The sequence below is a fragment of the Vulpes vulpes genome, chromosome 4, assembly GCF_048418805.1.
Source record: "Vulpes vulpes isolate BD-2025 chromosome 4, VulVul3, whole genome shotgun sequence".
Classification (NCBI taxonomy): Eukaryota; Metazoa; Chordata; class Mammalia; order Carnivora; family Canidae; genus Vulpes; species Vulpes vulpes.
Window position 1 is genome coordinate 86,687,059 of NC_132783.1, and position 28,000 is coordinate 86,715,058.

The 28,000-nt window shown below is 43.8% G+C and overlaps 1 protein-coding gene across 32 annotated transcripts in view; it reads right to left on the minus strand.

Annotated features, from left to right (window-relative positions):
- Window positions 1–28,000, minus strand: part of KCNMA1 (potassium calcium-activated channel subfamily M alpha 1) — a 717,848-nt gene that overhangs the window by 220,966 nt on the left and 468,882 nt on the right. For 31 of the 32 annotated variants that reach the window (XR_012001127.1, XR_012001126.1, XM_072756332.1 and 28 more), the window contains exons 6-9: window positions 20,736–20,811; window positions 11,891–11,966; window positions 9,638–9,808; window positions 7,933–8,024 (exon numbers count right to left, since the gene is read on the minus strand). Coding sequence is in view for 30 of the 32 variants with exons in the window: in XM_072756332.1 (XP_072612433.1) it covers window positions 7,933–8,024; window positions 9,638–9,808; window positions 11,891–11,966; window positions 20,736–20,811 (415 nt within the window). In the remaining 2 variants the exon portion in view is untranslated. Of the gene's footprint in view, window positions 1–7,741; window positions 7,834–7,932; window positions 8,025–9,637; window positions 9,809–11,890; window positions 11,967–20,735; window positions 20,812–28,000 lie in introns of all 32 variants that reach the window. The other variant, XM_072756337.1, reaches the window with a different exon arrangement.

Genomic DNA, 28,000 nt, shown 5'->3' on the forward strand with positions numbered 1-28,000 from the left:
TTATATGATACAGCATCTAATGACACTTGCTTTTGGTATCTGCGCCTCAGTTCTGAATTTCAGAAGTAGTCAAGGGGTCATTTTTCCAAAGTATTAGGGCAAACTCAATTCTTTTTTCCTCCCCCAAAAGTTTAATGGTAATCAAAGCAGAATGTCTAATCAGTCCAAGATGATCTGTCAACTTGAATTATCTGTTTGTCTTCCTATTTACTGTATCTGTCTGTCTACAGTTCTTCATATCTTTGCGAAGATCAGTTATTGGGGCCTGTGTTTCCTTCTGACTAGAATGGCTACCAGATGATCCTTCCTGGTGATATGTTGATGATTTGCTAATTTATGGCTTTTAAAATCTAGGCATCTGAAAACATTGCCGGGAGTTCAGGCTGGGAATCACGTGGGCCATGCAAGGAGAGGGCTGAGTGGCTTCCTGTCAAGGGATGGAAGTTTGTGTGAAATGCAAAGCCTCAGTCACATTTCAACCAGAGTGATGTCTGTGATACAGAAATCATAAATGGCATCCTATAGGAAATGCTCCCCACAGGAGTAGCCCCAACCCCCCTGCCCTACCGGACACATCCCTACCTGCCAAAGGGAGAGGTAGTGTTGCCTGAGCTATGCATAGAGGTGAAAAGAAAGATGGCCTAAGACAACACCATGAATTAACCCCACATCCTATTCCCAAGTGCTGGAGTCAGCCCTTATCAGAAAAAATCAAGATGGAAATGTTATTGTAGGAAGTCGGTCACCTCTGGGAACCAAGAGGGAAGGTTTAATAAGCTCTGAGTTTGAACTCTCTGACCGTGTTGGTGGCCAAATATTATAATGAGTAGGTCAAGAGAGATGTAGTATATTTGGAAGTCTCTCTGGGTGTGAATCCATTTATCCCCAGTGCCTGTGTGTGGTAAGTCCTCAATAATCATGTGTGGACTAGATGGTGATGAAGGCATGACTCAAGCTAGCTCTCCTCAAGGAGGGGGTAGACTCTGGGGTAGATCCAGTAAGTCTTTGTAAAGAAATACAGTTGACCTTTGAACACCCTGGGTTTGGGGCACCAACCCTGGTGCAGTCAAAAATCCACATGTAACTCTGGAGACCCCAAAAATGTAACTACTAACAGCCTGCTGTTAGTAGACCTAACAGACCTAAGTTAGTAGACCTAACAGACCTAAGTCTCACCAATGACATAGTCAATTGACACCTACTTTATATGTTACATATATTACAGATTGTATTCTTACAATAAAGTGAGAGAAAAGAAAATGGGATTAGGAAAATCATAACAAAGAGAAAACACATTTACTGTACTGTATTTATCCAAACAATCCACCTGTTCAAGCCCATTGTGTTCAAGGGTCAACTGCAATGCCGGCTCTGGCACCATAACTCATTTAAGATTCCAAATCTCTAAACAACAAAATGTAGTCTAGAACCACAGCGGGCAAAAGTTGAGTGTGGTAGAAAAAATGGAGCGGCATTTCAAGACAGCTCGGCAAGAGGGAATAGAAAGTGGTCTCAGAAAGGAACAAAGGACACACAGAGAGAGATGAGGAAAGTATGTCTGATATGAGAAGAGGTATGGAATTAAATAATATCCCAATAATAAGAGGTCAGGGAAGGATGGCCTCTCCTGATAAGTCAGTAGAGACTACTGTACAGGCAAAGTAGGGACTGGGAGGAAAATAAGATTTCAAGACTGAGTCCCATGGAGGCAGAACCAAAGACGGCTGCTTATAAAAGGGGCTCATGTAATATGAATTTTATTTATTTATTTAAAGATTTTACTTATTTAGTGACAGAGAGAGAGAAAGAGAGAGAGAGAATTAAGCAGGGAGAGCAGAGGCAGAGGGAGAGGGAGGAGCAGGGAGCCCGATGCAGAACTCGATCTCAGGACCCTGGGATCGTGACCTGAGCCAAAGGCAGACACTTAACTGACTAAGCCACCTGGGTGCCCCATAATGTGAATTTTAAAACTGAGGTGTTAGCTCTCCTCAGCTTAGAAGTAACAGAACTGGGGTCAGCAGCCATGGAACAGGCTGTAACATGCCCTCCTCTGAAATGCTGCCTCCCAGGACTTCATTCCAGTAAGTCATCTCGTTTGGCTCTATAACAGAATTTTAGTCTTTCTTCTTTTCATTTTTGCCACATGCACATTAAAACTTGTACTTGGTATTGTCGTCAGTCATAGCCTGGCTCGTAGCCTGTAACTGCCTGGCGACTGCAACCTTCATGAGGACAGGTCCCACGGAGATAGCTGGCTCGCCACCGAATCCCTGGCACCCAACACAACCCGCATGGTGCCGGGCGTGGGGGGCATGCGGTAAACATCCACAGACTGAAAATGAGCCAGTGGACATGGGAACAGGAATGGAGAGGGAGGCAGGAAACTAATTGTGCTCTAGTACTTCTTAGCTCCTGAAATTCTTGTCTTTAGTATTGAATGCTCCTTAAAATATACCCGCTACATTAGCGAACGTATTAAAGTTATCTGTTTTCAGCAGATAAATGGAAAAACGTGATAAATGCTGCCGACTTTTGTGGCTTCAGGGCCCTCCTCTTACAATCCCAAGGCCACCCCTCATGTTGAAGGCAGACTGCCCTAACTCCCTCCCGGAAGACCCAAGCCTCCTGAGACTTAATGCTGCCAACCCAAAACTCCGAGATGAACCCAGAGAGAATATCTAATAGAGGACTTTCCAGGAGGGGCTCCTGCTACGCTAATCCTCATGACAGTTAAGAAAACCAGCACCAGAGAAGTGCTCTGAGCTGGGCTGCAGACCAGCCAGGAAATTGAAGGGAACAGGTGGCTATGTCTGCCAAGGCAGGGGACGCTCTTCTTAGATGCTACTCAGGCAGGCCCTGCCTGGGGTGGGGGGTGCCTGCATCTGGCAGGTCACTACAAGCCACCATGGCTGGTAGCCTTGAAAATGAATTCCTCAGGAAGGGGTTGGAAGTGTGGAGACCCACAAATAAGGCACAAATCATATTTCCGTCATTAATACCTCGGTCCATCCTTGCGAGCCTCTCACTGCTGCAAGGGTCCAAGAGGTAAATACATTTCCAGTCTAACCGAATGAGCAAAATCCAGGAAGAAATGGTTTGTCCCCTCTCCAGATTTTTTTGTCCTGGACTCTGGGGGGGCACGAATCTTAGAAGCAATAGGCAAGCGTACAGAAGAGACAGGCCCACAGTGATACTCATCCATTTCCTCTTCTTCTCATGTGCACAGTGGTGTGGCCCCACTTATGGGTCCACATGAATAAAAACACACAACCACAGGATGATCATGGGGTTCAGAACACAAAGGGATTCTAGAAGGTGATCTCTAGGTGATCTCTATGGCCCAGTGAAGCAGATTGCCCCAGAGTTCAAACCTCAAATCTACCCTGTGTTCACCGTGTGACGTCAGGCAAGTCGCGCAACCTCTCTGTTCCTTAGTTTCCTCACCCACTGCAAAGAGAGATAACACCTTCCTTGTGGGGTTGCTGTGAGGATTAAGAAACATGCAAGTCCGTAGGTATTACTACTGTCAGAGACAGCAGTCTTAGAGCTTTGGGCCGTACTGATTCGCTTCTCATCTGCAAATACGTGGACTCCTCTGTCTACATAAAGAAGAGTTCTAAGAGGAGCCATAGCATTTAAGTTCCACAGACAGCTTTCTTGCATTGGGACCAGAGACAGGTTAGTCTGTGACAACTCTTCCCCCAACCACAAGGGGGGCCCCAGTCTCCTCCTTCAGATATGGGACCTTTCCTTCACTCTCCTTTCGCCTTCTTCTTGGCCTCCATTATTAATTCTCCTCTTTCTGTGTCTCTCAGCATTTGGCTCCCAGAAATTAGGAGAATAATCTAAACTCATCCCATTCTCCCCTCTCCCATTCATCTGGCCTAGGACCACCTCAGTCCTAGAAGCCCATCATGGGAAACACAAGGTCTAGATGGCTCCCCAGCCTGGCCACCTCTAGTAAGGGGGTTACGGCAGATGGATTCCTCTCTGTGGCTGATTATTTTCCATGGCCCTTGGCCATGTGACCTCGGAGCATGATCTTGTCAGTTCTCATAAACTGAGGAGGAGTGGCTGAGTCACACACAGAGAGGAAATCTCTGGGGGGAAAGGCAGGAGCTGTGGGAGGAAGGAGAGCAAGCCGGGATCCCAAAGGCCATGGGAGCCTCACCCTGCTTCTCTCCCACCTCTGAGCAGCTTTGATTTTACATGAAGGGAAGGAGGAGGAGGAGACAGTGCCCCAAGGGGGCAGGCTGGCTGCAGGCAGGCTACTCTTTTGAATAAGATCTGGAGTCTCAGCCCAAGAGGCCAATTTTCCCCAAGACCTCCAACCCACAGAGACTGCCTGCGTAGGCCATTCATGGAACCCCTGGTTACTGACACCCAATTCCTATTCTTAGGAGCCCTGATACATCATAATAAGATAAAGCAGAGAACAGCTGACACTCACACATGTCCCCTCATCTATGGTTGGCTCTGGATGTCCTGTGGGAGGTCAAGTGATGAATACCCATAGGAGCGCTGGAGGAAGCCACTCCAGGCGCTTGATCCCAGGTTGATGGTGATAATGTTCTGGGGATGCTGTGTGGAGTATTTACTTCATGCCAAACACACAGATGAAAACCGAAAATGATGTGCCAGCAAAATCTTCATGTTCTTCAATATCCTGAAACTGGGTGTCATGTAAACAAAACCCTAAACTTCTCTGCCTGGTTTTTGTGTTTTTGTTTGTTTGTGTGTGTGTGTGTGTGTGTGTGTGTGTGTGTGTGTGTGGTTTTTTTTGTTTTTTTATTTTGTTGTTGTTGTTGTTGTTGTTTTTTACTTTAAATTACCTTTAGATTTCGAAGTTGTGTGCATCTATAGCTTTGGGTCACAAGTTACCTTAAATTCTCTGACAAGTTAATGCATTGTTAGAGAGGTTATTTCGGAGTAAAATATGCACATGTAAACAATCCCCTTAACGATGTATATGTTTTAATTACATTCTGGGCATTCACTTGATGAAATCCTAGGGAGAAGGGTATAGGTACGTACGTGTGCCCCTGAGTCTAGTGCGTATATTTTTGCATACACAAGAACACAGGGCAAAGCATGCTATTTAAAGAGTCTGAACTCTATCTTTCAACAAAGTTTAGCTGCTTTCCTTTTGCAAATGCATTTAATTTTATCTGGAAACTTTTTGACGTTAGAAATAGAACAACTGTAGTTTCTCATTATGTTTGCTGCCAAAATCCATGCTTGGTTGCTCAACTAAAGACCTTATATTGCTAATTACTACCACATGCCCATATCCCAAGCGAAAGAAAACTTATTGATTCTGACAGCCCATTCTCTCAACACTGAATTCCAAATGAAAACTCAAATTTTGGCCAAACATAACATTTCATCAATCTTGTTCTACTGACTGGAAAACAACATCAAACAAAGGGTGCTAATGGCCCTTTATTACCGTTCCTTTCCCGAGCTTATATTTTCTGATGAAAGATCTAAGTGACCAAAGGGCTTCTTTAAACTACTTAGTAATTAGCTTTTGAACCAGGAAACAATGCGTAAAGTAAAGTGAGTGGTCCCAGTGTTGATGACAGGACCTACTCTCCGTCCTCAGGGTCGGGGGACATTGGAGACCCAAAGAGAACATTAAAAGCAAAGTGTGTATTTTCATAAAGGGAGAAGAAAAAATAGAGAAAGAGAGAAAAACCAGGCTAAAAGGCCGTGATAAAAGATGACGGAGATGGACCCAGAACAAAAGCTGCTGGAAGTCTGTGATCTGAAGTCATCAGCACTCGAGGGTTTGAGTGGAAGTGCCAAGGCAACAAAGATGACCAGATCAGACCCGGGGTGGGTGAGCAACTGCAGCTCTGAGGCCCTATCTGGGTCACCCACCGACAAAAGCCACCAGCCACCCGGCCCACCCGCAGTGGACAAGGGAGTCTAGAGGAAAAAGAAAATTTTTTACCTGGAGTGAGAGTCAAGAAATATTTTCAATATAGACTTCAGGGCAATTGAGTTTATGTGCTTCTTCAGGGACAGTGATAAGGAAACCCCGGCTGAGCAAGTGGGGTGGGAGGCCATAAAGAGAGCCCAGGCTCTCAGAATGCCTTCTGCTTTATGGCGACCTGTTCACACCTTAAAGGCAAAATGGACAGAGGAGCTGTTTTCCTCTTGGCAATGGAATAAATGACCAGTGGGAATCTCTGGACTTATCTGGCCTTTTGGATCCAACCAATGGCCCAGAAATCAGAACAGCTTGGTTTTCATCTCATCCAGGGCTGTTAAGGTAATAGGAAGAGGAGGGCTCCATTTAGAGGGAAGGTGGAGGAATGTGCTGCCTCCACGGAAGAGACGCCAACTGGCCTCCTCTCGCCCACTGTCCTTTGTTCCTTTGAAAGGAAACTGGTGTCCTGTGGGTAGTTCAAGAAAATGAGTCCTTTTTTTTCTACCTCCTCATTTTCTGAACGAAGGACTGGACACCTGAGCTCAGGATGCACCCGAATGACCAACAGAAGATGAGGTTTGTTCCATCCAACAGGACTGTCAGGCAAGGAGGAGGCGAGGGGGGAAGGGTAGTCCTATGGTTTTATCTTCTCTTAAAAAACAAAACAGCCTATTCAAGAGTTCATCTGAAAAATGTATTAGGGGAGGGGGACCCAGTTCTGTGATAGGAGCTTCTAGCACTGAGAAGGGGCCTGAGTGATTAAAATACTCTCATCTCGATCTGGATGGTAATCACTGGCTGTGTATGTAGGTACCAACAAACTCCTTGAGCTGTACATTAAGGCTGTGAACCTGTTACTCTATGAAAGTTAAAACAAACACAAAACGTCAGAAACAAAAACAACAAAGCTGAGGACCCAAGAAAAAGCATTTAAAAAAATAAATAAAAGAAAAGAATGGTTGCCACCGGCCCTGTCTCCCCTGCAACATTCTCCTCCCGAGATGGTAGTCTGGCAGAGGACAGAGACGGTAAGGCCCTGCTGTTCACATAGGAGTCAGACTTCTGGTTGATAACAAAGCCATCCATTGATACTGATATTGATAAAAATGATCTGAGCATGGAACAAAATAGTCCCCAAAAAGAAAGCACCGATGTTCGGAAAGCCAAACCCAAGACTCATCAGGAATAGCATGCAGTGCCCTGACACACCATAAATGGAATATATGTTGCCCAGAAGGAATCTCAACTGAGGAATGAGGAGTCCCTTTGAGGACACGCTCAGTGCCTCCTGGATGAAGAGAACTGGTTTCCGGGTTGCCACAAGGCCCTGATGGTAGGCAAGGTGACCTTGCCCTTGCTCTCCCTAAGACTTCCCCGCTGGAGGACACCCCATATCACAGCTGCACAGAATCCCCCCATAGGGTGGCATTACAGTAGTCTGGGGGACCAGAATGTAATCCCTGAGCCAGTTGATGTAAAGAATGAATGAACTTGGTTTACTGGGTAGGGATGAGAACACAACATACAGGCCCCATGATCTAGGGACCCCTTCCAGGAGAGATGCAGGGTGTCTCTCGGGAAGGTGGGGGGCAGGGAAAGCCATGAAGGGGCACAGGTCTGCGTGGTCCATCCTCGGGTGACAATTTCCTGTGGTAATTCTGACATTGGGCCCCACACAGAGCATGGCCCTTGCCTCACAGAGGCTTCTGGGTGGGTGAGAGGGGTGAGGGGCGGGATTCAGGTGTCACCGCCAGACGGGCTCTTGAAAGTCACTCAACCACATCTTTTCTGATGCAACTGACTTACTTTCTGCCTCCATGTTTGTTAAAAGTCCCGCCGAATTTATTCCGATTCAGGATGAGAGCGGCAATTTCGGGCACGTAGCGGGCAAACATTGCCTACATGCATGAAACAAAGAAACAAGAGCCAAAAAAAAAAATGGCATGCAGAGAGGATTCGACCCCAGTGGAGGCAGCACAACCTCTTGGCATACTTACTTTCTTCCACTAACCGCACTATAGGAGCCCCCGTATTTCTTGCGGTTTCCTATTAATTCTATGATTTCAGGGACGTAGCTGGCAAACATGGCCTGAGGAGAAGACAGGAGACAGAAGAGAGACTGAAAAGACAGGCCAAAGAAAGGGGGTGACCTTTTCAGAAGTGGGGGGGTGCTAAGATTCGAAAACACAAAGGGGTTCGAACCGCCAAGGTGTATACTACTATGGGGGGAGATTATAAAAAATAAAAGCACAAAAAGGGCAAGCCCTTGAAAATACATGGGACAAAACAAACATCAGCCAACCTGGACAACGGAAAAAAAAAAAGAAAAAAATCACAGTCAAGAAAAGTACAAAGGAGACAGGAATACATAAGTCGACATCTAGTGCTTCCTGTTGAAGGGAAATCAGTAAAGGGGGTACATGCTGGTGAAACACACACACACACACAACTGCAAGAGAAGATCTTTCTTTCTGGTTAAAATTCACAGGAGAATCACTGCCTTCGTGAGTGATGAAAGACAACCAACACCAAAAGATCAAAATAATATAAACTTTCTCCACTTAAAAAAAAAAGTCACTAAAAAGCACAAAAGGTGAATTTAGGAAATCACATGGGAGGAAAGAATAGCAAGGAGGAACACAAATCTGCCATGTTTTGTCCAACAAACATTGTGCTTGTGGCTGGATGAGTGGGTGTCCTTACCTACAGGGACCTCCCCGATGCCCAGGAAATGCTCGCATCAATGGACACACGCACATGTACATTTATATACATTTTCGAAATGTATATACGCCGTATGCATACAGAACAGAGAGATGTATATGCATCATATAAATGTATGCGCGGTGTACATATGTGAAAGCTGCGTGTGAAGTAGGATCCTAATCACTTTTACTGCACATGTGGCAAAAAAAAAAAAATCTTAAAATGAGCTACTTTGAAAGACAAAATGCAGCAGCCGCCCATGGGTTGCCAGAAATCCCCCTCGAAAATTACATCATGACCGACCGTTATGATCTGCAAAGACCAGAAAAGCAAATAGCCAAACTTTCTGACTTACAAAGGGGGAGGAAACCTATCCCCCGGGGTCGCTGCGTGGCAGGGGGTGGGGGGTGGGGGGGGTGGGTCGGTCAGCTGTGTACAAACCCACACTCGGTTCACATACCGATGTCCACCTGCGTGAGACTAGGAGCCTTTCTGTCCTCTGTGGGGACCCTACTCTTCAGGGTAGGCCCCAGCCACAGTGTTTGTTGGAAGTTAGGGGAGGATCATGAAGGGTGTTGGGGGGGAATCTCTTGAAACCGCAAACTGTCTACAGAGGATCCACAGCATCTACGGGGTCAGGTGACAGCAGCTGTCCTTGCGGAGTATCAGCTGCTGAATCACATTACTAAGGGGCAGACACCTCACGTAATAAGTGAGCATCACTTTCTTAAGACAATTAGGTTTCCTCCGGGCGGCAAGGCTGACCCTGACAAGGGCAGTGTGCCTGGGTCTCTGGGAAGCCAGTCTAACATACCAAAGAGATACGCACAAAAATCTACCTTTGCGTTTAGGTCTCCTTAGCCTGATTGTAACTCTAGGGCCATATCCCCTGCTTGTAATGCAGAAACACAGAATCAAAATACAAAGCTTTAAGGAAATGGATAATAGAAAATATTCATGACCATAAAAATCAACATCGTAATAAAGAGTTTTTACCAGTCCCCCGAGGATGAAGAAGACCATGAAGAGGCGCCCAAGCGTGGTTTTTGCATAAACGTCCCCATAGCCAACGGTGGACATGGTGACCATGAGTAGATAGACACATTCCCAGTAGGTCAGAGCCTGGTTGTTTTGGAAATTTTCCCACGGGTCCCCTGAATTCTCCACCTAAAGCAAGGGGACAGGGAAGAGAAGAGATGACATATATACGTAGGGTAAACCCAGGACACAAGAGCTCAAGCAGGCTGGTGCCACCTGCACGGCGCCTCAACACGAGCTGCCTGTTGCCCCCGGGTGAGTCCAGCCAGGACTCAGAGCCTCCCGGAGAAAGTGGGGAGGTAGTAGCACAAACACGCCTTCCTCGCCTTCCTCCTGACTGCGGAAGAAACGGGAAGAAACAGAGACAAACACCCCTAGTGTGGCTTTCTTCTCACTGTTAAGGAGTGGAAGCCAGCTGAATTTTAAGGCATTGCCCCTGGCCATGTTTTACAGCTTTGTCTTCCAAGGAAAGAGCTAGAGAGCCCTGCCCTGCCCTTTCTCTGCAAGGGCCTGGCTCGTGTGCTCCCCAAAGAAATTCTAGACTTTCCCACAAAGTGCTTCCTCTTTTCATCATTTTGACCAAGGGGATGCCTGGTGGGCGTCGCCCATTCAGACCTTACACCCGAACCCCCAAACAGTATCTCCTGGGAGTCTGCTTCTGCTCTGCGGGCTTTGCAGAATGTCCACGGTGGCTCTACCCTGCAAATGGCAGGCAGGCGTTTCCCCGAGTGCAGGACAACTGAGCTCAGGAGAGCAACTTGCTTTTGTGTAACTCCTCAGACTGAGGGTCAGCAAGCTTTTTCCATAAAGGACCAGATAGTAGATATGTTCAGCTTTGCACGACATACGCTTTCAGATCTCTGTAGCCACGACTCCACGGTGCAGCTGGTGAATCAGCCAGAGGCCACATTTCAACGGAAAGGAGAATGGGTGAACCGGGAACCCCTTGTCCCCGAGGGGTGCAGGGTGCCCATCTCTTTTCTTTAGACTTTACAAAACACTTTCCGTCCTCCCATCGAATTCGAGCCACAACAAAGCTGTGAGGTAGGCAGGAGAGACCCTTCAGATACTACTCTCAGGAGAGAGGGAGGGATGCGGGCTGGCTCTCCAGGCCTACCCCAGATCCCGGCCCTGCAGCCCGCCACGTCGTGGGCAGTGCCTGTCACCCACCAGCACGGCCCACATGGGCAGCCAGCCTCCAGGCCCCCAATCACCAAGCCTCTGGCTCTTCGTCCACAGGAAGTTTCCAAAACCTGGCGTCTTTCGCACATCCCTTCTTGGCCTCAATATGCCATTTTCATGGAGGTTTCCCGGTGGAATAGAAGCTAGTTCACAAAATGTAAGGTGAGCTCATATTCGTGATTAGGATGATTACCCAGGAGGAGTGATTTCACCCAAGAATTCCATCCGCAAAGGGGGTGGGTAGATCTAGTAGGGGAATGAAAGCCCAGGCTTCCAGCCCGGGGCACCTTCCTTTGCAATGATAAATCCCCCTGACAATGGGAGGTAATGAAATGCACCCTCCACCCCTTAACCCAAACAGAGGCTCAGCCTGGGAAAGGCGCCCTTACTCAAAGCGTCAGTTAGAGGAGGCTCCTTCTGGTTTTAACACTTTGTGTTTGCAGGAAGCACGCTTTCCTACAAAAGCTGTGGTCTCTAAAAGCAGGAATAAAGGTCGGCCTCCAGGAGGTGAGACTAGCTTGACTTAACAACGTCAGCCTTTCAAAGAGTCAATAATTTGAAAGAATTAACGTGCTGGAGATACAAGATAACTTGCCAAGTCATCAGGCGAGAGAATCAAAGGTGGCTTTTTGTAAGGGGGAAGCGGAGAGAGATGGAGGGATCTGAATTTGTTGTTTATTAAGAGACGTGGGTCAAACTTCCAACCTTGCGGCCTAGAGCTTTGCGAGTGTTAGCTGGGGACGCATTGCCATCTCGTGGCTTGCTCGGGATACTGCAGACAGAATGGAAACCCCACCAAACCAGCGAGCAGAACAACCCAGGTTAACGAAGCGAGCATTATTCACCATCCGGAGCTAGTTTGGGGTGAAAAGGTTGGAAACCCAGACCATCGTGCAGTTGCTTCTCCTCCTACATTTCCACTGCGGGGCTGAGGTTTCTCTTCAGGGAGAGAAATCTCAAGTAATGAAATGACACAGGGACAGAAGGGGCAGAAAAGCCAGAGGCCCGAGCATCTTCAAGGATACTCACCAAATGGATAAACCCGGCTGCTGTTAGCCACGTGCTGATAAATATGGAGAGCAGATTCACCAGCTTGATGGAATTACTGTACAAAGAGACAACAAGCAAAATCCCCAAGTTACAAAAGCAGAGCATGTTGGGGCTGCCTTCCAGAGCGGCGGCAATCTTTGGAGGACACGCAGCCCACCTCTACACCCCGCCATGTATCCTCCATCCTAAGGGAAGGTCCTGGAAGACAGCATCAGTACGTAGGGCCAGAGCCTAGAGAAAAATAACAGCTGGGCCACTAAACGTGACCCCTAAATTAATCCTTCCATTGGGTTTAAATTTTTTTAGTCAGATTTTATTTTGAAATTTTTTATATCTATAGAAATATGGAAAGAACAGTATAACAAACACGTGTATGCCCTTCATCTAGATTGATCAGTTAATATTTTGGACATTTTTTTCGTTGTATTCTTTTCCTTTTCTCTTTTTCTATTCTTTTAGTTTGCTTTCTGGCCAAACCATTTATAAGTACATCGTCGTCTTCATGACACAACCCTTAAATATTTTAGCATTTAACACCTAAGAAGGAAACCGTGCAGCACAATCATGCTACAGTTGTCAAGCCCAAGAAAATTCACATGAATTCAGGAATGTCATGTAAATTTCTCTAATTTATGTCCCTTTAAATTTCTCTAACTTGCCCTGAAATTGCTTATTGATGTTTTCTTTCTTTTTTTTTTTTTTTTAACCTTGATGCAGGAACCAGTCAGGATTCAGGCATTACATTTGTTATTATGTTGCTTTCTTTATTCAGGGGTCAGGAATGTGGACACATCTGTGTTCCAATAAAACTTTATTCACAAAAAACAGGCAATGGGCCAGATTAGCCCTTGGACTATATAGTTTGCAAATCCCTGCTCTGTTCTCCTTTAAACTGCTCCTCTGCCATTTCTTTTTGTTTTGTTTTCCATGACATTTAATTTTCTGTGCACTCAGGTCAGGTGTCTTATAGAGTACCCCACATTCTGAATTTGTCTGATTTTCCCCCCATGATTAGATCCTGTTTAAATGCTTCTGTTAAGAATATCTGCCTGGGTTGGCATCACATCGGGAAATCTCAAGTCGATTACCCTAGGTCCAGTCGGTTAAGGTGGGAATGGGAAATCTTGCCACCAAAAGGAGCCCACTCCCCTCTGTAATTAATATGTCATCTACAGTGTGAGAATCTGAGACTATTTGTGTATCCTCTTCCCTCACAACCTCATGCCAAATAATTTCAGCATCCATAAGTGTTCCTTGAATGAATCAGTACATTTTAAATAGCCCAGAGGTTGGAGGAAGAGTCCCTCAGTGGAGGTCAGATCAACAGTTCTAGAATAGGCATGAGGCCAGAGTCCAGCTTGCCTTTTTATCAATCTTCTTTTCTCTATGTAATTGAGCAGAGGAACCGTGGTCTTAGTTTTCTAGAGTTGGGTTTGACAGTTCCAGGAAAGAAGAGCCAAATATTTAAAAAATTTGTTTGATACTGATCTTTTGAAATATATGGAAAGATCTCTTTCTGGTTCAAAAACAGAAAAACAATGAGAATGTCCCCTCTGTCATTCTTGGTCATCTCTTGGGTTGCTAGAATAGGAGTTGCCTATAAAAATTGCCAATATTTGCTGAGTCCTGTTATGTGTGAGGCATCATGTTGACTTCTTGATTTTCTTCAGATTTTTACCGTTCTAACCTTTTGATTCAGGTACTATCATTGTTCCCAGTAACCAAATAAGGAAACTGAGGCTTAGTGTACTTAAGCAGCTTGCCCGAGAAGATGTGATCGGTAAGTGATGGGGTTAATATTCTAACCAGGCCTGTCTGATCCAAGCCCTACTTAACACAATAATTTGGAGAAGCAGTACAGAGCTCTGTTTCTATTGGGTGGGTCCGACATCCCTTCCTCAAGGACAGCTCCATCCTCAGCCTCTAACCTAGGTGGGATGTCACTCACAAGTTCCCACCTCTCCCTCTGTCTGGGTGGCCTGAGCCACACTGGCTGCTGGAGGAACTCTTGGCTCTAAAGGACTATGAAGTCAGGCTTATCAGAGACATTGCTTGGACATTAGAGACATCAGAGACATTGCTTGGACATCAGAGACATTAACTGAGTGGGAGAGAAAGAATCTATCTCCTCCTGAGATTTGGGCACAAAAAAATATAAGTCTAGAAGGCCATCTGCCCTGGAGAAAGCCCGCCTGAGAATGGAACCTAAAAGAGATGAAGAGAGAAGCAGAATCCTGATGAGAGAATCTGAACCCCTGGATCCAGACATGTCCGATTCTGTCTTAAATCCCAGTCATTACCAAGGCTGGTTCAAAGTACACTCTGTCACTCACAATTAAAGCCATCTGCTTGCAACAGAAGGGGTTGATTATCCAAAATGATCTCTCGGAGAATCTAGCAATTGATCAGGTCTATAAAGTAAGTCTGGGACGATCTCCATCTAAGAAAAGAGGGCAGATCCTGTACCACCACCAACTGTGCACGACAGGATGATTACTTCCATGGCTCTGCAAGTTCTGGATGGATGGACCTGGCATTTACAAAGGCAAGTACAGATCTGCTAAATCCTGGCCTTTGTCCCTTTTTCCAGATGCTACCTTGGGTCATGTAACCACCTCTAAGTAGTTTCTATAGCTGTACATGGAGATCACCAGCTGACCAAAATAATGTTTAAAATCTTCTCTTTACGCCCCTCCTGAGAGAAGAAAGATACTATAACTCTTGCCTTTCTGTTTCCTGGAGCAGCCTGTCAGCCCCAGAGGCCTACACACTGGACTTCCAGAGTGTTCTCCCCACACACAACCAGAGACTGTCAGAGCAGAAATAAAACTCATAGATATAAGACATCCACCCAACAAGCCATTAGGAGAAGCAACTCTGGGGATCAGTGAACTGAACATTGTTGTGGCTGGAACATCACTATGTCCTACTCCCAACTAGTGTCTCAGTGGGAAGCTGAACTACAGCAAAACCTCCGAGCCTCTGCCTTGTGGGTCCTCCAAGGTGTGAAAGTAAGAAGCAGATGAGGAACAGGGAGCTGGGCACCAAGGGAGAGATCTCAGAGAAGCATGTACATATAGTCCCTGACTTAACAGTAGTTCAACTTACAATTTTTGGACTTTACAATGGTGTGAAAACCATATGCATTCAGAGAAACTAGATTTTGAGTTCTGGATTTTGTTCTTTTCTCAGGCTAGTGATATACAGCATGATTTCTCTTGTGATCCTGGGCAGTGGCAATGAGCTGCAGCCCCCAGCTGGCCATGTGATCATGAGAACAAACAACCGATATGCAACCACTCTGTTTTTCACCGGCAGTAGTAGAGAATTCAACAAATTACGTGAGATATTCAGCACTTTATTATAAAATAGGCTTTGTGTTAGAGGATTTTGGCCAGGTGTAGGCTAATTTAAATGTTCTGAGCACATTTAAGGTGGGGTAGGCTAAGCTATGATGTTTAAGAGGTCAGGTGTATTGAATGCATCTTTGACTTAAAATATTTTCGACTTACAGTGGGTTCCTCCAGCCGTAACTCCATTGTAAGTCGAGGAAAATATGCATTATTCATTTTCTGAAAGGATAATTAAATATCAAGCTGATTCACTTACATACTCCCAGATCCTTGGAATCTGAACAAAGCAGTGCCCCACCAATCACCATGGGAAGCCCTATTGAGATATTAAAACTATTGCAGCCTTTGAGCTTCTTGGTGCTTTGGAAAAACAACCAAAAATGATGATTATTAATTTCCAAATGATTGTCATAATAATATTAATAGTGCTTAAGGGAGTTCTCACTGTGCATAGAACAGTTCATCATTGTTGCTGAAAGAGTCCATATTCAGCACTGAAATCTGATTATTTTTATGGCATTAGCATGATTACAGATCGCTAGTATTAGGAATTTGCTTTCCAAATTAAACTGTACAACCAGGCAATCATCTAAAAGCTCTGTGGAAAAGACGCAAGATTAACTCTTAGTGGACTTTCTCCATACTCTGAAATTTGAACCTCACCAGGTTGCACAGGGCTCCTTGAGAGGAGGGAATGGGTAGCAGGGGTGAGTTTGCATCCTTGGCACAGCAAAAAGGGCCACTGGAAATAGGCATAGGTTCACAGCCAAGGCCATGGGTCTGAGCCAAATGTGACCTTCCCCAGGATTAGAATGATTGGAACCATTCAGATTCATGCCCCTTTCCCATGCCTTGAGGGAGGGATGGAGTGGGACTCTATCATGAGAACCTAACTCCTCCAAAGAGAATCATTTTCATGTTGTCCGTTATCATTTCTGGGTCCCCAGCTCACGAGTTCTCAATAGCCACTAGAGAAACTTCCATTACTGGATACAGTGAATTATCCAAGGGCAGGCACGGATGTCTTTCCGTCCCTGTAGATCAGAGACCTTTCCAGGACCATGCAAATATGGGAAGAGAGAAAATCTGTCTCTTTCTGAAAGTATAGCTACAAACTTAGAGCTAGTGCAAGCCATCTTTGCTCTCATCGTATTTAACAAGACATGTTTGGGTTCACACTGGAAAATGTCATCCATCGTCTACAAAAAAAGGCGGGGGGCAAATCTGTCCCTGTCTGGCTTGTCCACTATTTTCCTCCTTTATGGCTGAGGGTATAGCCAGATGTCCGTGCCTTTATTTTGTTTTATTGTTACCTTTGCTGGATAGATGTAAGACAGCCACCCCTGAAAAGTCAACTAGATGATACCACATTGAGATGAATGGTCTGAACTGTGAGGAAAATCAGGTTCTGTCAATCTACCACTGAAAAACCTCTGCACCCCTCCTGCTCCACCCTGACCTGCACAGTTCAAGGCCATTTCCTGATACCGCCTTCCTGGGCAGCTGCCCTCACTGGTCTCCAGTCTTAGATGCATCAAACCCATCACACAATTGGTGGACTAGCAGATCTTTCTAAAAACCAAATCTGACCATGTTCCTGTCCTACTTAAACACTTCAGGGAGTCCCTCTCGCTCCCTGAGTTAAATCCATGATGGATAAATCGGGTGTGGCCTCCACCTGGACACTCCCTTGCCATCTCCATAATGAACACTCTTTTTAAAGAACTTAATATGAGAGCCATTTCCGAGGTCTTATTTGTAGTAGAGTGTCTTTAGCTCTCTACTCGTCCCCCCAAAATGTGTGGGTTAGGTACATGATGGTGCACACGTGTCATGGAATACTATGCAGGGAATAAAAGTGACACAGGAGAATATTAGTCATGTTTGTCTCAACTGTAGGTGGGGTTGGGGAAGTTTTACTTTATCCTTTGTGCTTTTCTATATTGTTGAAATGTTTACAATGAGCATAGTCTATCTTACTATAATTATTTTGTTTTAGGGAGACAGAGAGCACATCATTTAAATGGCTATTGCCATTTAAAACAAATTATTGGATGACCCACGTTTTCATCATCAACACGTATATAACCAATAAGATGTGGAATGATGGCCTTGAAAACCAAGCTGCTTATTTTGCTCTGAGTGTAGAGTAAGTGTCCTCTCAACTGTGAGTCTGCCTGCCAGTTTGTAGGGCCACTGAGGCACCACCAGAAGTTCAGACAATGACATGGAAGGGACCGTGTCCCCTCTAATAGGCCATCTTCCAGACATGGTAGGTCCCCCTGTGGGTTGAGAATTTAAGGAATGACTCTGGTGCTGTCCCATCTGCAAGATGACTTGTTTCTTTCATCTGTTTTCTGTGTCATCTTGTCCACTCTGGTTTTCTTTGCTGCCCACTTAATTCTCCACCCCCCCCCCATATATGTCTCTGCTCTGCTACTTCCAGCTTTTTGCCAAGCAAAGCAGCCAAAGAACAGAAAATGAAACTGCAATTTCAAATCATTATTTCAAATCACATTTGCAACGTCTCTATCCCTGTGTAATGCCAGATTGATGGGGGATTGGCCAGACAAAATCCCCCCTAAAGATGATTACAGGGCTGTACCCAGCCTCCTGGAAGGTCTCTGTGAACACAGCAGAGAACAGAGGAGTCACTGGAAAGTTGCTCTGCATCTAAAGCCCTACAAAAACCAAGGCTTCCAATTCTCTGCATCAGAGGATTCAGGATCTGGGCTCAGAGGTGCACAAAGGAAAAACATCCAGAGAATAGGCTCAGACAGTTGTTCTAAAGCCTCTAGAGTTCTTAGAATTAAGTCAATTCTTCTCTGCCTAGGATCTGGGCCTAGCCTGACCTCCTAATGTCCTCTTTGCTTCCCAGCACAAAGCCCCCAGTATCCTGGAGCACAGGATTACTCAGAGCTCCCCCAAGGAGCATGTTCTCTCACCTGAGTGCATTTTCAACTTCTGTGATTGGAGGTCGGCACCACCCTCCCTGACCCTCACAGGCCCAAGCCAGCCCCACATGGACAACACCTAGTTTTCTAGGAAACTTCCCTAAGACAAACCCTTTTCTTTGAAGAGTCCTGACTAACCGGCACTCACGTCAAGCTTGGTTTCATTCCTCTCCTCCATGCCTCACCTCCCCCATCCAGCAGCACCCCTCCCCCGAAGGTACCTGTGCCCCAGCACCAGCACCAAGCACACGGGTTCTGCTGGCTGGCCCCCTTCCCCTTGTGCTCTCTGGTAGCAGGATGCTACCCCAGCACCCACCCAGCTGCTGGTAGGAATGGACACTCAAGTCAGGCTTGTTGAATTAACTCAGTCACCCACATAAGCAAGAGGAACTGGGACAATCCAAGTTGTGGGGTTGTGATGAAAACCCCCTCTACCATAGAAAGCGTTGAACTGAGTGAGAAGTGGGGTGCCGGGCAAATGCTGTTTGGGCCTCAGGACAGCAGACACCCAGCAGCCTGCCACCCCACGACTCCTCCCTTAAGGCTACTCTCTCCTAATTTCTAGTCACCTCTTTCCCCAGCTGGCTGCTTTGACTCTCTCCCCTGTGCACTGGGAGAATGAACCACTCTAACTAGACCTAGCAGGTGGACAGTTCACCAGGGATGTGAGTGCTTTTTCCTGCACCTAAAGGAAAGGAATCTTCTCCAAGGAATGGGGAATTGGTGGGTCTCTTCATAAAAGCCCAGGAAAAGATTTTTTTTATCTACTTGGCTTATCGTTCTCCCAAGTCCAAAAAAGGATCCATATGGAATGCAAGTAAAATAGAACACAGTTTTCTTTCCACATTATTCTTTGGACTAGTGGCACATTCTTAAAACACTGGTGTCAGAGGATTCAAATCCCCCAAATTTATGATGTAAACACAAAACAGGGAATGAGGGACCCTATACCATGTTCAAGAGTATTGACTCCACGTAATACCTTCCCCCACTAGAAAAAAACATGTGTCTCTTAAATACACTCCCTCTGCTTGGCCCCTGGGTACACACCAGTTCTACCCTCAAAAATATCTTTGAGTGGAGCAATTATGACATTGGTAAATATGGAGAGTTGCTAGCTTATTGATCATTTTAATTTCAAGAGTAATGTGAGTCCATTGCACAGAAGAGCTATTAAAAAGGTAGAAAGAGTCAAAAGAAAAAAAGAAAAGGGTTACTGTCACTCAGAAGAATACAAAGAATAATAATATTCGCTCTATATTAATAATATTACATACTATTAAATAGAACATTCATAAATGCTGACCCCAGGCTAATGAAAGTGCAGGGCAGTGAGACACACTAGACGGGACTCCTGCTGAGTAGAGAGACGCTCATTGGGTTTTTAACTTGGTTAACAGAAAGCAAAGTTATCCCACATGCACACAAATGAGTAGTTAGCGAGGAGAAAGCAAGATGGAATTAGAACAAACCAAAATAAAAGAAATAAATAAAACGTAAAACACGAACCCCAAAGAGGGAGGCCAATAGCCTGTCATATTTGTTAGGTGTGACAGGTTCGGGAAGCTGAGTCCCAGCTCAAACAATGTGGAACCCAAGGCCCCCCAAATGCAGGTGTATTAATTATAAATCACAAAATCCAGAAGTGTCCTGTTTTTAATCATTTATCAAACACGTCAACCTCAGAGGAAATGGAACATTAGCAGTGAGCTTCTTAAAGTGTAATTTCCTATAAGAGAAATTTATGGCCTGTACTTATTCTCCATTAGAGGACGTCTAACCTCTTTTATTAGTTTATTCATCAAGGCAGCCTGGTTTCAGGCCAGCTCTGCAAACCCGCAGGTCATCAGGAAAGGGATCTCGGGGGGATTTTTCCTCCTGGTCCAGTAGTGTTTTCCAGATCATAACACAGTTAACAGAAGTAGTCATGGTGCATTCGGCAGGAGGTTTTTAGGTATTCCCCAAAAGGCAATTCACAGAGCAAGCCCCAGGGACTACACTGGCTATAAAGTGAACATCTAAAATGTACTTTGAAATGAAATGATTTTCTGTTTGCCGTATGAGGTCTGTGATTGCCTCTCAAAGAGCACCGCTTCCATTGCTTTTACGTTCAGGTTCAATTTCTTATTTAGTGATGTAATAAAGGGGCGATTTAGAACCTGGGAGCAAGGATTTCCCAATCAATGAGCTGCTCGATCCCTCATCCACCAGGCACCATCTCTCCAGGATGCTGCAGCTGATTTCCAAGCAACCCACACAGCACCCCAAAACTGTCTACTTTTCCACATGCACAGCTCTTTCTCTGCTTAGCAAAGTGTCCCCAGTCCTGCAGAAGAGAGCAACCCAGGCCCTATTTTGGGCTTTCTCCAGATCTCCGTGTTAGATCCCTCTTTCTGAGACTAACAGAACTCTCACTCTACAGTGATGAAAACAAAGACACAAAGACATCTGATATTTACAAGTTGGCATTGAGGGGGGGCGTGGAACGAGTTAAAAATGTGAATAAGAACATCTTACCTTGTTTTAAGGATATTCAGAAACTGCAAAATTTCTGAAAACTGTATCAGTCTGAGAGCTCTTAAAAATCTCAAACCTGGAAAGAGAAATGAAATAGAGACACATTATTCTCACTGCGTGGTTTTAATGTTCACACTCTGCCATTTGATCTACAGCTGCCAGGGTTGAAGGGATATGAAGTTCTTGCAGAAGATTAAACCATCCAGTACCTTTGACATAGTCCTTCATTCTGATTCTTGACTGGTTCAATCTCCACTGGTAAACTTTCTCATTAAAGGAGGCCTGTTTTGAGCCACTACAGAGGAAGGTCTGGTGGGGAAAGCCTTTGCCCATTCCAGATTTAAAGCTCTGTTTCTAAGTTACCTACTTTTTTAAGAGGATTTTTGTCTCTGAAAAATACTGGGAATAGGGCAGGGTAACCTTTATGCTAAGAGCAGATTAGGAACAAATCAGATAACCTGATGTCTTATGAGTTGTTTTTTTTTTTCAACTTTATCTTCAGCTGATAAAATGAAGAGTATAGTCCATGGTGTTATCTGTTTTCTAGAAAACTTCTATATTTTTCTCCCAACCAAAAAAAAAAAAATTCAGATCAGTAAGATCTCATACCCCATAACCTCAGAAGCCAAAGTATATATATTTCCACTTTTACTAAGTGTCAAGATAAATGTTTGTCCTTTCTAAATTGGCAACCTCTGCTGAATAGAAACCAAAAGCCAGCATTTCTAGACAGCAGAAGAGAGATGGGTACCAGGAAGGAAGACACAATCAAGGACTAGAGAAAACACAAATTACTGCTTTGTTTTAATAGCCCAGGGTAAAATATATTTCTGTTGAGATCAAATTTATGAGCCAAAAAACATTCTGAGTCACTCATGGGGCTTTCATGCTTGGCCATCGTGTAAGAGAATTACTTACAAAATACTGATCATCACAGCTTTGAGATATTTTCAATATTACACCCTTTGCTAAGGGGATTTTCTCTTACAGATTTTCTGGAAGCATTTTGTCAATGCCCCCTCCCCCCCTGCTGTGCCACTTAGTGGAATACTACACACAGAGGCACAGAGCGAGCTATGTTGTTGATAGGCCGCTCTTAGCCAGTGGGTAAGACTCTACTCGGGCCCCTGTACATGAGGTAGAAGTGATGGGGAAAAGGTGGCAGAGTCACTGCAATGGATCAAGGAATGGAGATAGACGGGTAGCTTTCACTGTACAGCTCCACATTGGGCCTGGTTAGATTTCGCCTTGTTCAAGCATTAAGGGGGACAATGAGGGACTAACACAAAGCCCAAGAGGGGAACACAAATCCCATTGCACAAGAAGGAGAAAGGGATAATAGCTTGAAAGGGAAATTTCTTATCTAAAAGGGATTTACCTTCATGAACAGAAGATTTTCTCAGAAGACGTTGGCCTTCTATGCCAAATGATATTTATATTACTTTTATTAAACCAGAAAGCACAGAGATGAGAAGGGATATTGATGAACTGAAGGCCCAGGAGCCAAAACACAGTCCTAACAGAACTGATGAAAGGTTCACTTAACGCAGCCAAATGCCACAGAGAACAAAACTGAGGAGTAATCCCAGAAGCCAGAGAACGTAAAGAAAAGGGAGAAAAAAAGGATGAAATCTAAAAAAATGGAAATGGAGGGGAGATCACAGAAATCCAGCCTATGAATAAAACATGTTCCAAGGGAAGTACAAACAATTTGTAGGTCATAAGTAATGGCTGGGACAAAATCGAAAAGAACTTTCTAGAAAGGAAAAAAGGACTCAAGATTAAGTAGCAAAACGAACGACGAGCTCTTAGAAACTCATGCCAAGAAGTACCTGCCTTTGTTTTTCTTCAAATATTAAGTATTAATATAAATTAAAAAACAGTGTCAGGCTGGGGCGAGGGTCACCACGAACACCACAAAGACCCCATGATGTGACAGTATGTGTGGATGACAATGGGCAACACTCAGAAATCTTAGACAAGGAGAATCTGGCCCACAACTTTGATGCCCATCAAGCACTTGTGCAACAACAGAGACACAAAAAAAAGGTCTTCAAAAACCCAGGATCCTGGGAAATATATTGTGTATGCAAAATATTTTCAAAGTTCTCAAACTGTATTAAATCAAAATGAGGGGCACCTGAGTGGCTCAGTCAGTTAAGCATGTGCCTTTGGTTCAGGTCATGATCCTGGGGTCCTGGAATCGAGCCCCATGTCATCATCATAGGGCTCCCTCTCAGCTTCTCCCTCTCCCTCTGCCTGCCACCCCCCCTCCTTGTGCTCTTTCTCGGTATCAAATAAATAAGTAAAATCTTAAAAAAAATCAAAATGAGTAGCAGGGGCTGGGAGATATATTTTTAATAAACTCTATTGTTAGTCCTAAGCATCCAGTCCACCCTGGATGGCTGGTCTCAGCCCAGGACCATCAGCACACACTGCTGGGAGATAAAAGTAACACATTTAGAAACTCGAAGAAGAAGACTGGCGACACTGAAAGGAGTCAGGATATATAAGGATGCTTTAGTGATGTATTAGCCGCTGTTTTAGCCTAAAAATCCTGGGAATCCAATCCAATGTGTGTGTGTGTATGTGTGTGTGTGTGTGTGTGTATATATATATATATATATATATATATATATATATATATATATATTTGCATACATATATGTAGTTTTTCACTTGTGGAAACAAAGCTGGAATACAAATGACCCAAACTTTGAGCTGGATTTCTTTCTTTTTTCTTTCTTTCTTTTTACTGTAGGTGATATTGTGTACATGTTACTTGTCTGTAGCTTCCCATATTTTAAAGTGACTCAGAAAAATAGAAAAAAAAAAGCTTCTCTTTTAATGGGTCTGTTTGAAAATAAGGGTGGGAAACACAGTGAATGCAGGCACCATAGGTCCTGTACTCATGCTGGAGGTAAACTGTAGACCTAGCTCTGAGCACTTAATCAACAAAAAAGCAGGGAGACATTAGAAGATTAATAATGTACAGGAGAGAAAAGCTGGTTCTTAGGAAAACAGTTTTCCAGGATGGAGACAAGAAAGAGCTATGTCTCCCCAGCAAAAGCGACCCTAGTTGAGGCAGGAATGACTTTCCGCGACAGTGACCTTTATTTGACTGCCTTGTGCGTGTCATTTTCATGGCATTGTCTTTCACTAATGCAAGTGGCAGGTTTGTGTGGGTTAAAAAGAAAAAAAAAAGCAGTCTACATTTTATCCTTAGATCAAGCCAAACTGACTGGAGAAATGGTCATCTGAACCACATGCCCTGCAGCTCCCTAACTGCTTCCTGCCTGGACCCTGCTGGCCTATTCTCAGCACAGCAGCCAGTTTTTTTAACCTTTCAAAAAGTAAAATAGATCACGCCTCTCCTCTGCTCAAAATCCTCCAACGTCCCCATTTCACACAGAGTAAAAGTCAAAGTATTCCAAAGACCTAAAGCAACACCCCCCCCACCCCCCCCACCCCCCACCCCCCGCCATTTCCTTTTGGATCTGATGGCCTCCTCCTGCTCCTGATATTATTCTCCTTCCTTCCTGGCTGCCTCCCTCCGTGGTCCATCTCTGCTGGGACAGGCATGCTCCTGCCTCGGGATCTTGCACCTGCTCTCGGCCCAGAGTGCTCTTCCTCACATGGCCAGGGGATGCGCTCCCATACCTCCTGCAGGTGTGTCCTGAATGCAGCCACCTCAGTGAGACCTGCCCCGGCTTCTCCACCCAAACTTCAAGCTCTCTTCTTCTCCGCCTCCCAAACTCCTACTCCTTGTACCAACTTTACTTTTCCCCACGGCATGAGAAAACACTCAGGTCTTACTTACTCAAGTGATTTACTTTCTGACTCCTAATCTATACCATCAGCTCAAAGAGGGGAGGAACTAGTGTCTTCGTTGCTCATGGCTTTATTTCATATACCTTAATTAATGTCCAGCATAAAGTGAGTGCTCTATAAATACCCACTTGAACTGAATCAATGAATCATCCTTTTGAAAAAGAATGAGCAGATAGTTAAAGGGTACATGTTCTGCATTCAGAACTCTGAGACCATCCAGGGCTTCTTAAAGAGAAAAGTCATGAGCACTGAGGGCTCACCTAAGAGGTGAGGACTGACACCCACAGGAAATCTAAAGCATCCTAACCAGGGAAGAGCCTTAACCAATGGTCCCTCTTCCAGAGAAGTCCTAAAGAAGAACAGATGGAAACTCAAACTACATAAAGGAGACCAGGGAAAGGGAGAGGTGGGATGGGCTATGTCTTTTTTTTTTTTTTAAATATATTTTTTAAATTTTTCTTTATTTATGATAGTCATACAGAGAGAGGGAGAGAGGCAGAGACAAAGGCAGAGGGAGAAGCAGGCTCCATGCACCGGGAACCCGACGTGGGATTTGATCCCGGGTCTCCAGGATCGCACCCTGGGCCAAAGGCAGGCGCCAAACCGCTGCGCCACCCAGGGATCCCGGATGGGCTATGTCTAACTGAAAAATCATTCATCTTCTTTGCTTCATAATACTGTATTCTTATCATTTATTCCCTATAACTTTAAATCTCTGAAATAAAATGGTATTCTAGGAAAATTTAAAATGACTATAACAAAGTTGTAAAGAAGAAAATGTGTGTGTACCAAAACCATGAATTATGCCCCCACAAAGATCCAGGTCAGTTCAGGTGAGTTCCTTTAAATATTAAGAAATAATAAACCTCTCTACTATATAGTCAACTAATTAAAATGGACTGTTCCCTCGTTTTCCATACTCTTGCGTTGGTGTAGAAAGCTGGAATTATATTGGGGGAACAAAGATAAGCTCACACACTAACTATAAGAATCCTAAATAAAACACATCTAAATGATATTTGAGACTACATTGAATGAATAACACACATGATCTATAGTGGATGTTGTGAGGCACAGCCAGGTCCCTTCTTCAGAGATCTTTATGCTTCCCTGACTCCTGAAGAGGTCTCACCTAAGGTTATGCCCTGGCCAGGGATGGTCCCCAGTGACCAGTACATGTGGTAACAAGACTTGCTGCCCTGCCTCCATCTGGGAACAATCCTAAAGAGCCATCCAGCTGTAGAGCTCTACAAGACCTTGGCTAAGCCTCTGTTGCAACTGTACCACAGCTCTCCACCTAGTCTTAGTACCTTCATCTCTCAGGTCATACCTTGAAGACACAAAGGTTCAAAATCTTTGGTATGCAGCAAAAGCAGCTCTAAGAAGGAAGTGTATAGCCATACAGGCATATCTCAAGAAACAAGAAATATCTCTAATAAACAATCTAACCTTACACCTAAAGGAACTAGAAGAAGAAAAACAAAAAAGCCCAAAATTAGTAGAGGAAGAAAATAATAAAGATCAGAGTGTAAATTAATGAAATAAGAGACTAAATAGAAAAATAGAAAAGATCAATGAAACTAAGAGCTAGTTCTTTGAAAAAATATACAAAATTGATAAACTTTATCCAAATTCATGGAGAAAGACAGGGCTGGGGGTGAGGAAAGGAGGCGAGAAAGACAGAGAATGCAAATAAATGAAATACAAAATGAAGAGGGGGGCACTTAGCTGGCTCAGTCAGAAGAGCATGCAACTCTTGACCTTGGTATCATGAGTTTGAAATCCCCCTTGGGTATAGAAATTACTAAAAAATAAGCAAACTTTAACCAAAAAAAAAAAAAAAAAAAAAGGAAGTGTTGAAGTTACAACCGATACTACAGAAATACAAAGAATATTACTATGAAATATTATAGGCCAACAAACTGGACCACCTAAGAGAAATGGATAAATTCCTAGAAACATATAGTCTTCTAAGACTAAATAGGGAAGAAATAGAAAATCAGAATAGACCGAATTCAAAATTCAAGCAGTAATGAAAAAACTCCCAACAAAAAATCCAGGACCAAATGGCTTCACAGGTGAATTCTACCAAACATTGAAAGAAAAGTTAATAACTATCCTTCTCAAACTATTCCAAAAAAATAGAAGAGGAAAGAATGGTTCCAAGTTCATTCTTCAAGGTTAGCATTACCCTGATAACAAAATAAAAGATAATACAAAAAAAGAAAATTACATACCAATATCCTTGATGAACCTAGATGCAAAAGACCTCAACAGAATATTAGCAAACCATATTTAAAAATACAAAAAGGATTATTTACCATGATCAACTGGGATTTATTCCAAGGATGGTTCACTGTCCATAAATCAATCAACATGATATATCACATTAACAAAATGAAAGATAAAAATGATATGATTGTCTCAATAGATGCAGAAAAACCATTAAAAATAATTCAACATCCATTCATGATAAAAGCTCTCCACAAAGCAGGTATAGAGAGAAATACCTCATTATAATAAAGGCTATATATGACAAACCCACAGATAACATGATACTCAACCGTGAAAAGCTGAAAGCTTTTCCCCTAAGATCAGGAAGATGACAAGGATGTCTACTCCCATCACTTTTATTTAATATAGTACTAGAAGTCCTAGCCATAGCAATAAGGCAAGAAAAGGAAATAAAAGACATCTAAATTGGTAAGGAGAAAGTAAAACTGTCACTACTTACAGATGACCTACTACTATACATAGAAAACACTAAAGACTTCATTAAAAATCTGTTAGAACTAATATATGAATTCAGTAAAGTTATAGAATACAAAATCAATATACAGACATCTATTGTGTCACATATTTTACTGAAATTGCAGAAAGAGAAATTAACAATCCCATTTACAATTGCATCAAAAAGAATAAATGTTTAACCAAGGATGCAAAAGACCTCTCCTCTGAAAACTATTAGATATTAATGAAAGGAACTGAAGACAACACAAATAAATGGAAAGATATTCCATGCTCATGGATTGGAAAAATTAATATAGTTAAAATGCCTATCCTACCCAAAGCAATTCACAGATTCAGTGCAATTTCTATCAAAACATCAATAGTATTTTTCACAGAACTAAAACAAATAATCCTAAAATTTGTATGGAACCACAAGAGACCCTGAATAGTCACAACAATCTTGAGAAAGAAGAACAAAGCTTGAGGTACCAAAATATCAGATTTCAACATATACTACAAAGTTCTAGTAATCACAACATTATGATACCAGCATAAAAACACACAGAGATTAATGGAAAAGGATAGAGAGCTCAGAAATAAACATATGCATATATGGTCAATTAATCTATAACAAAGGAGGTAAGAATATACAATGGGGAAAAGACAGTCTCCACAATAAATGGTGCATGGGAAATCTGGACTGC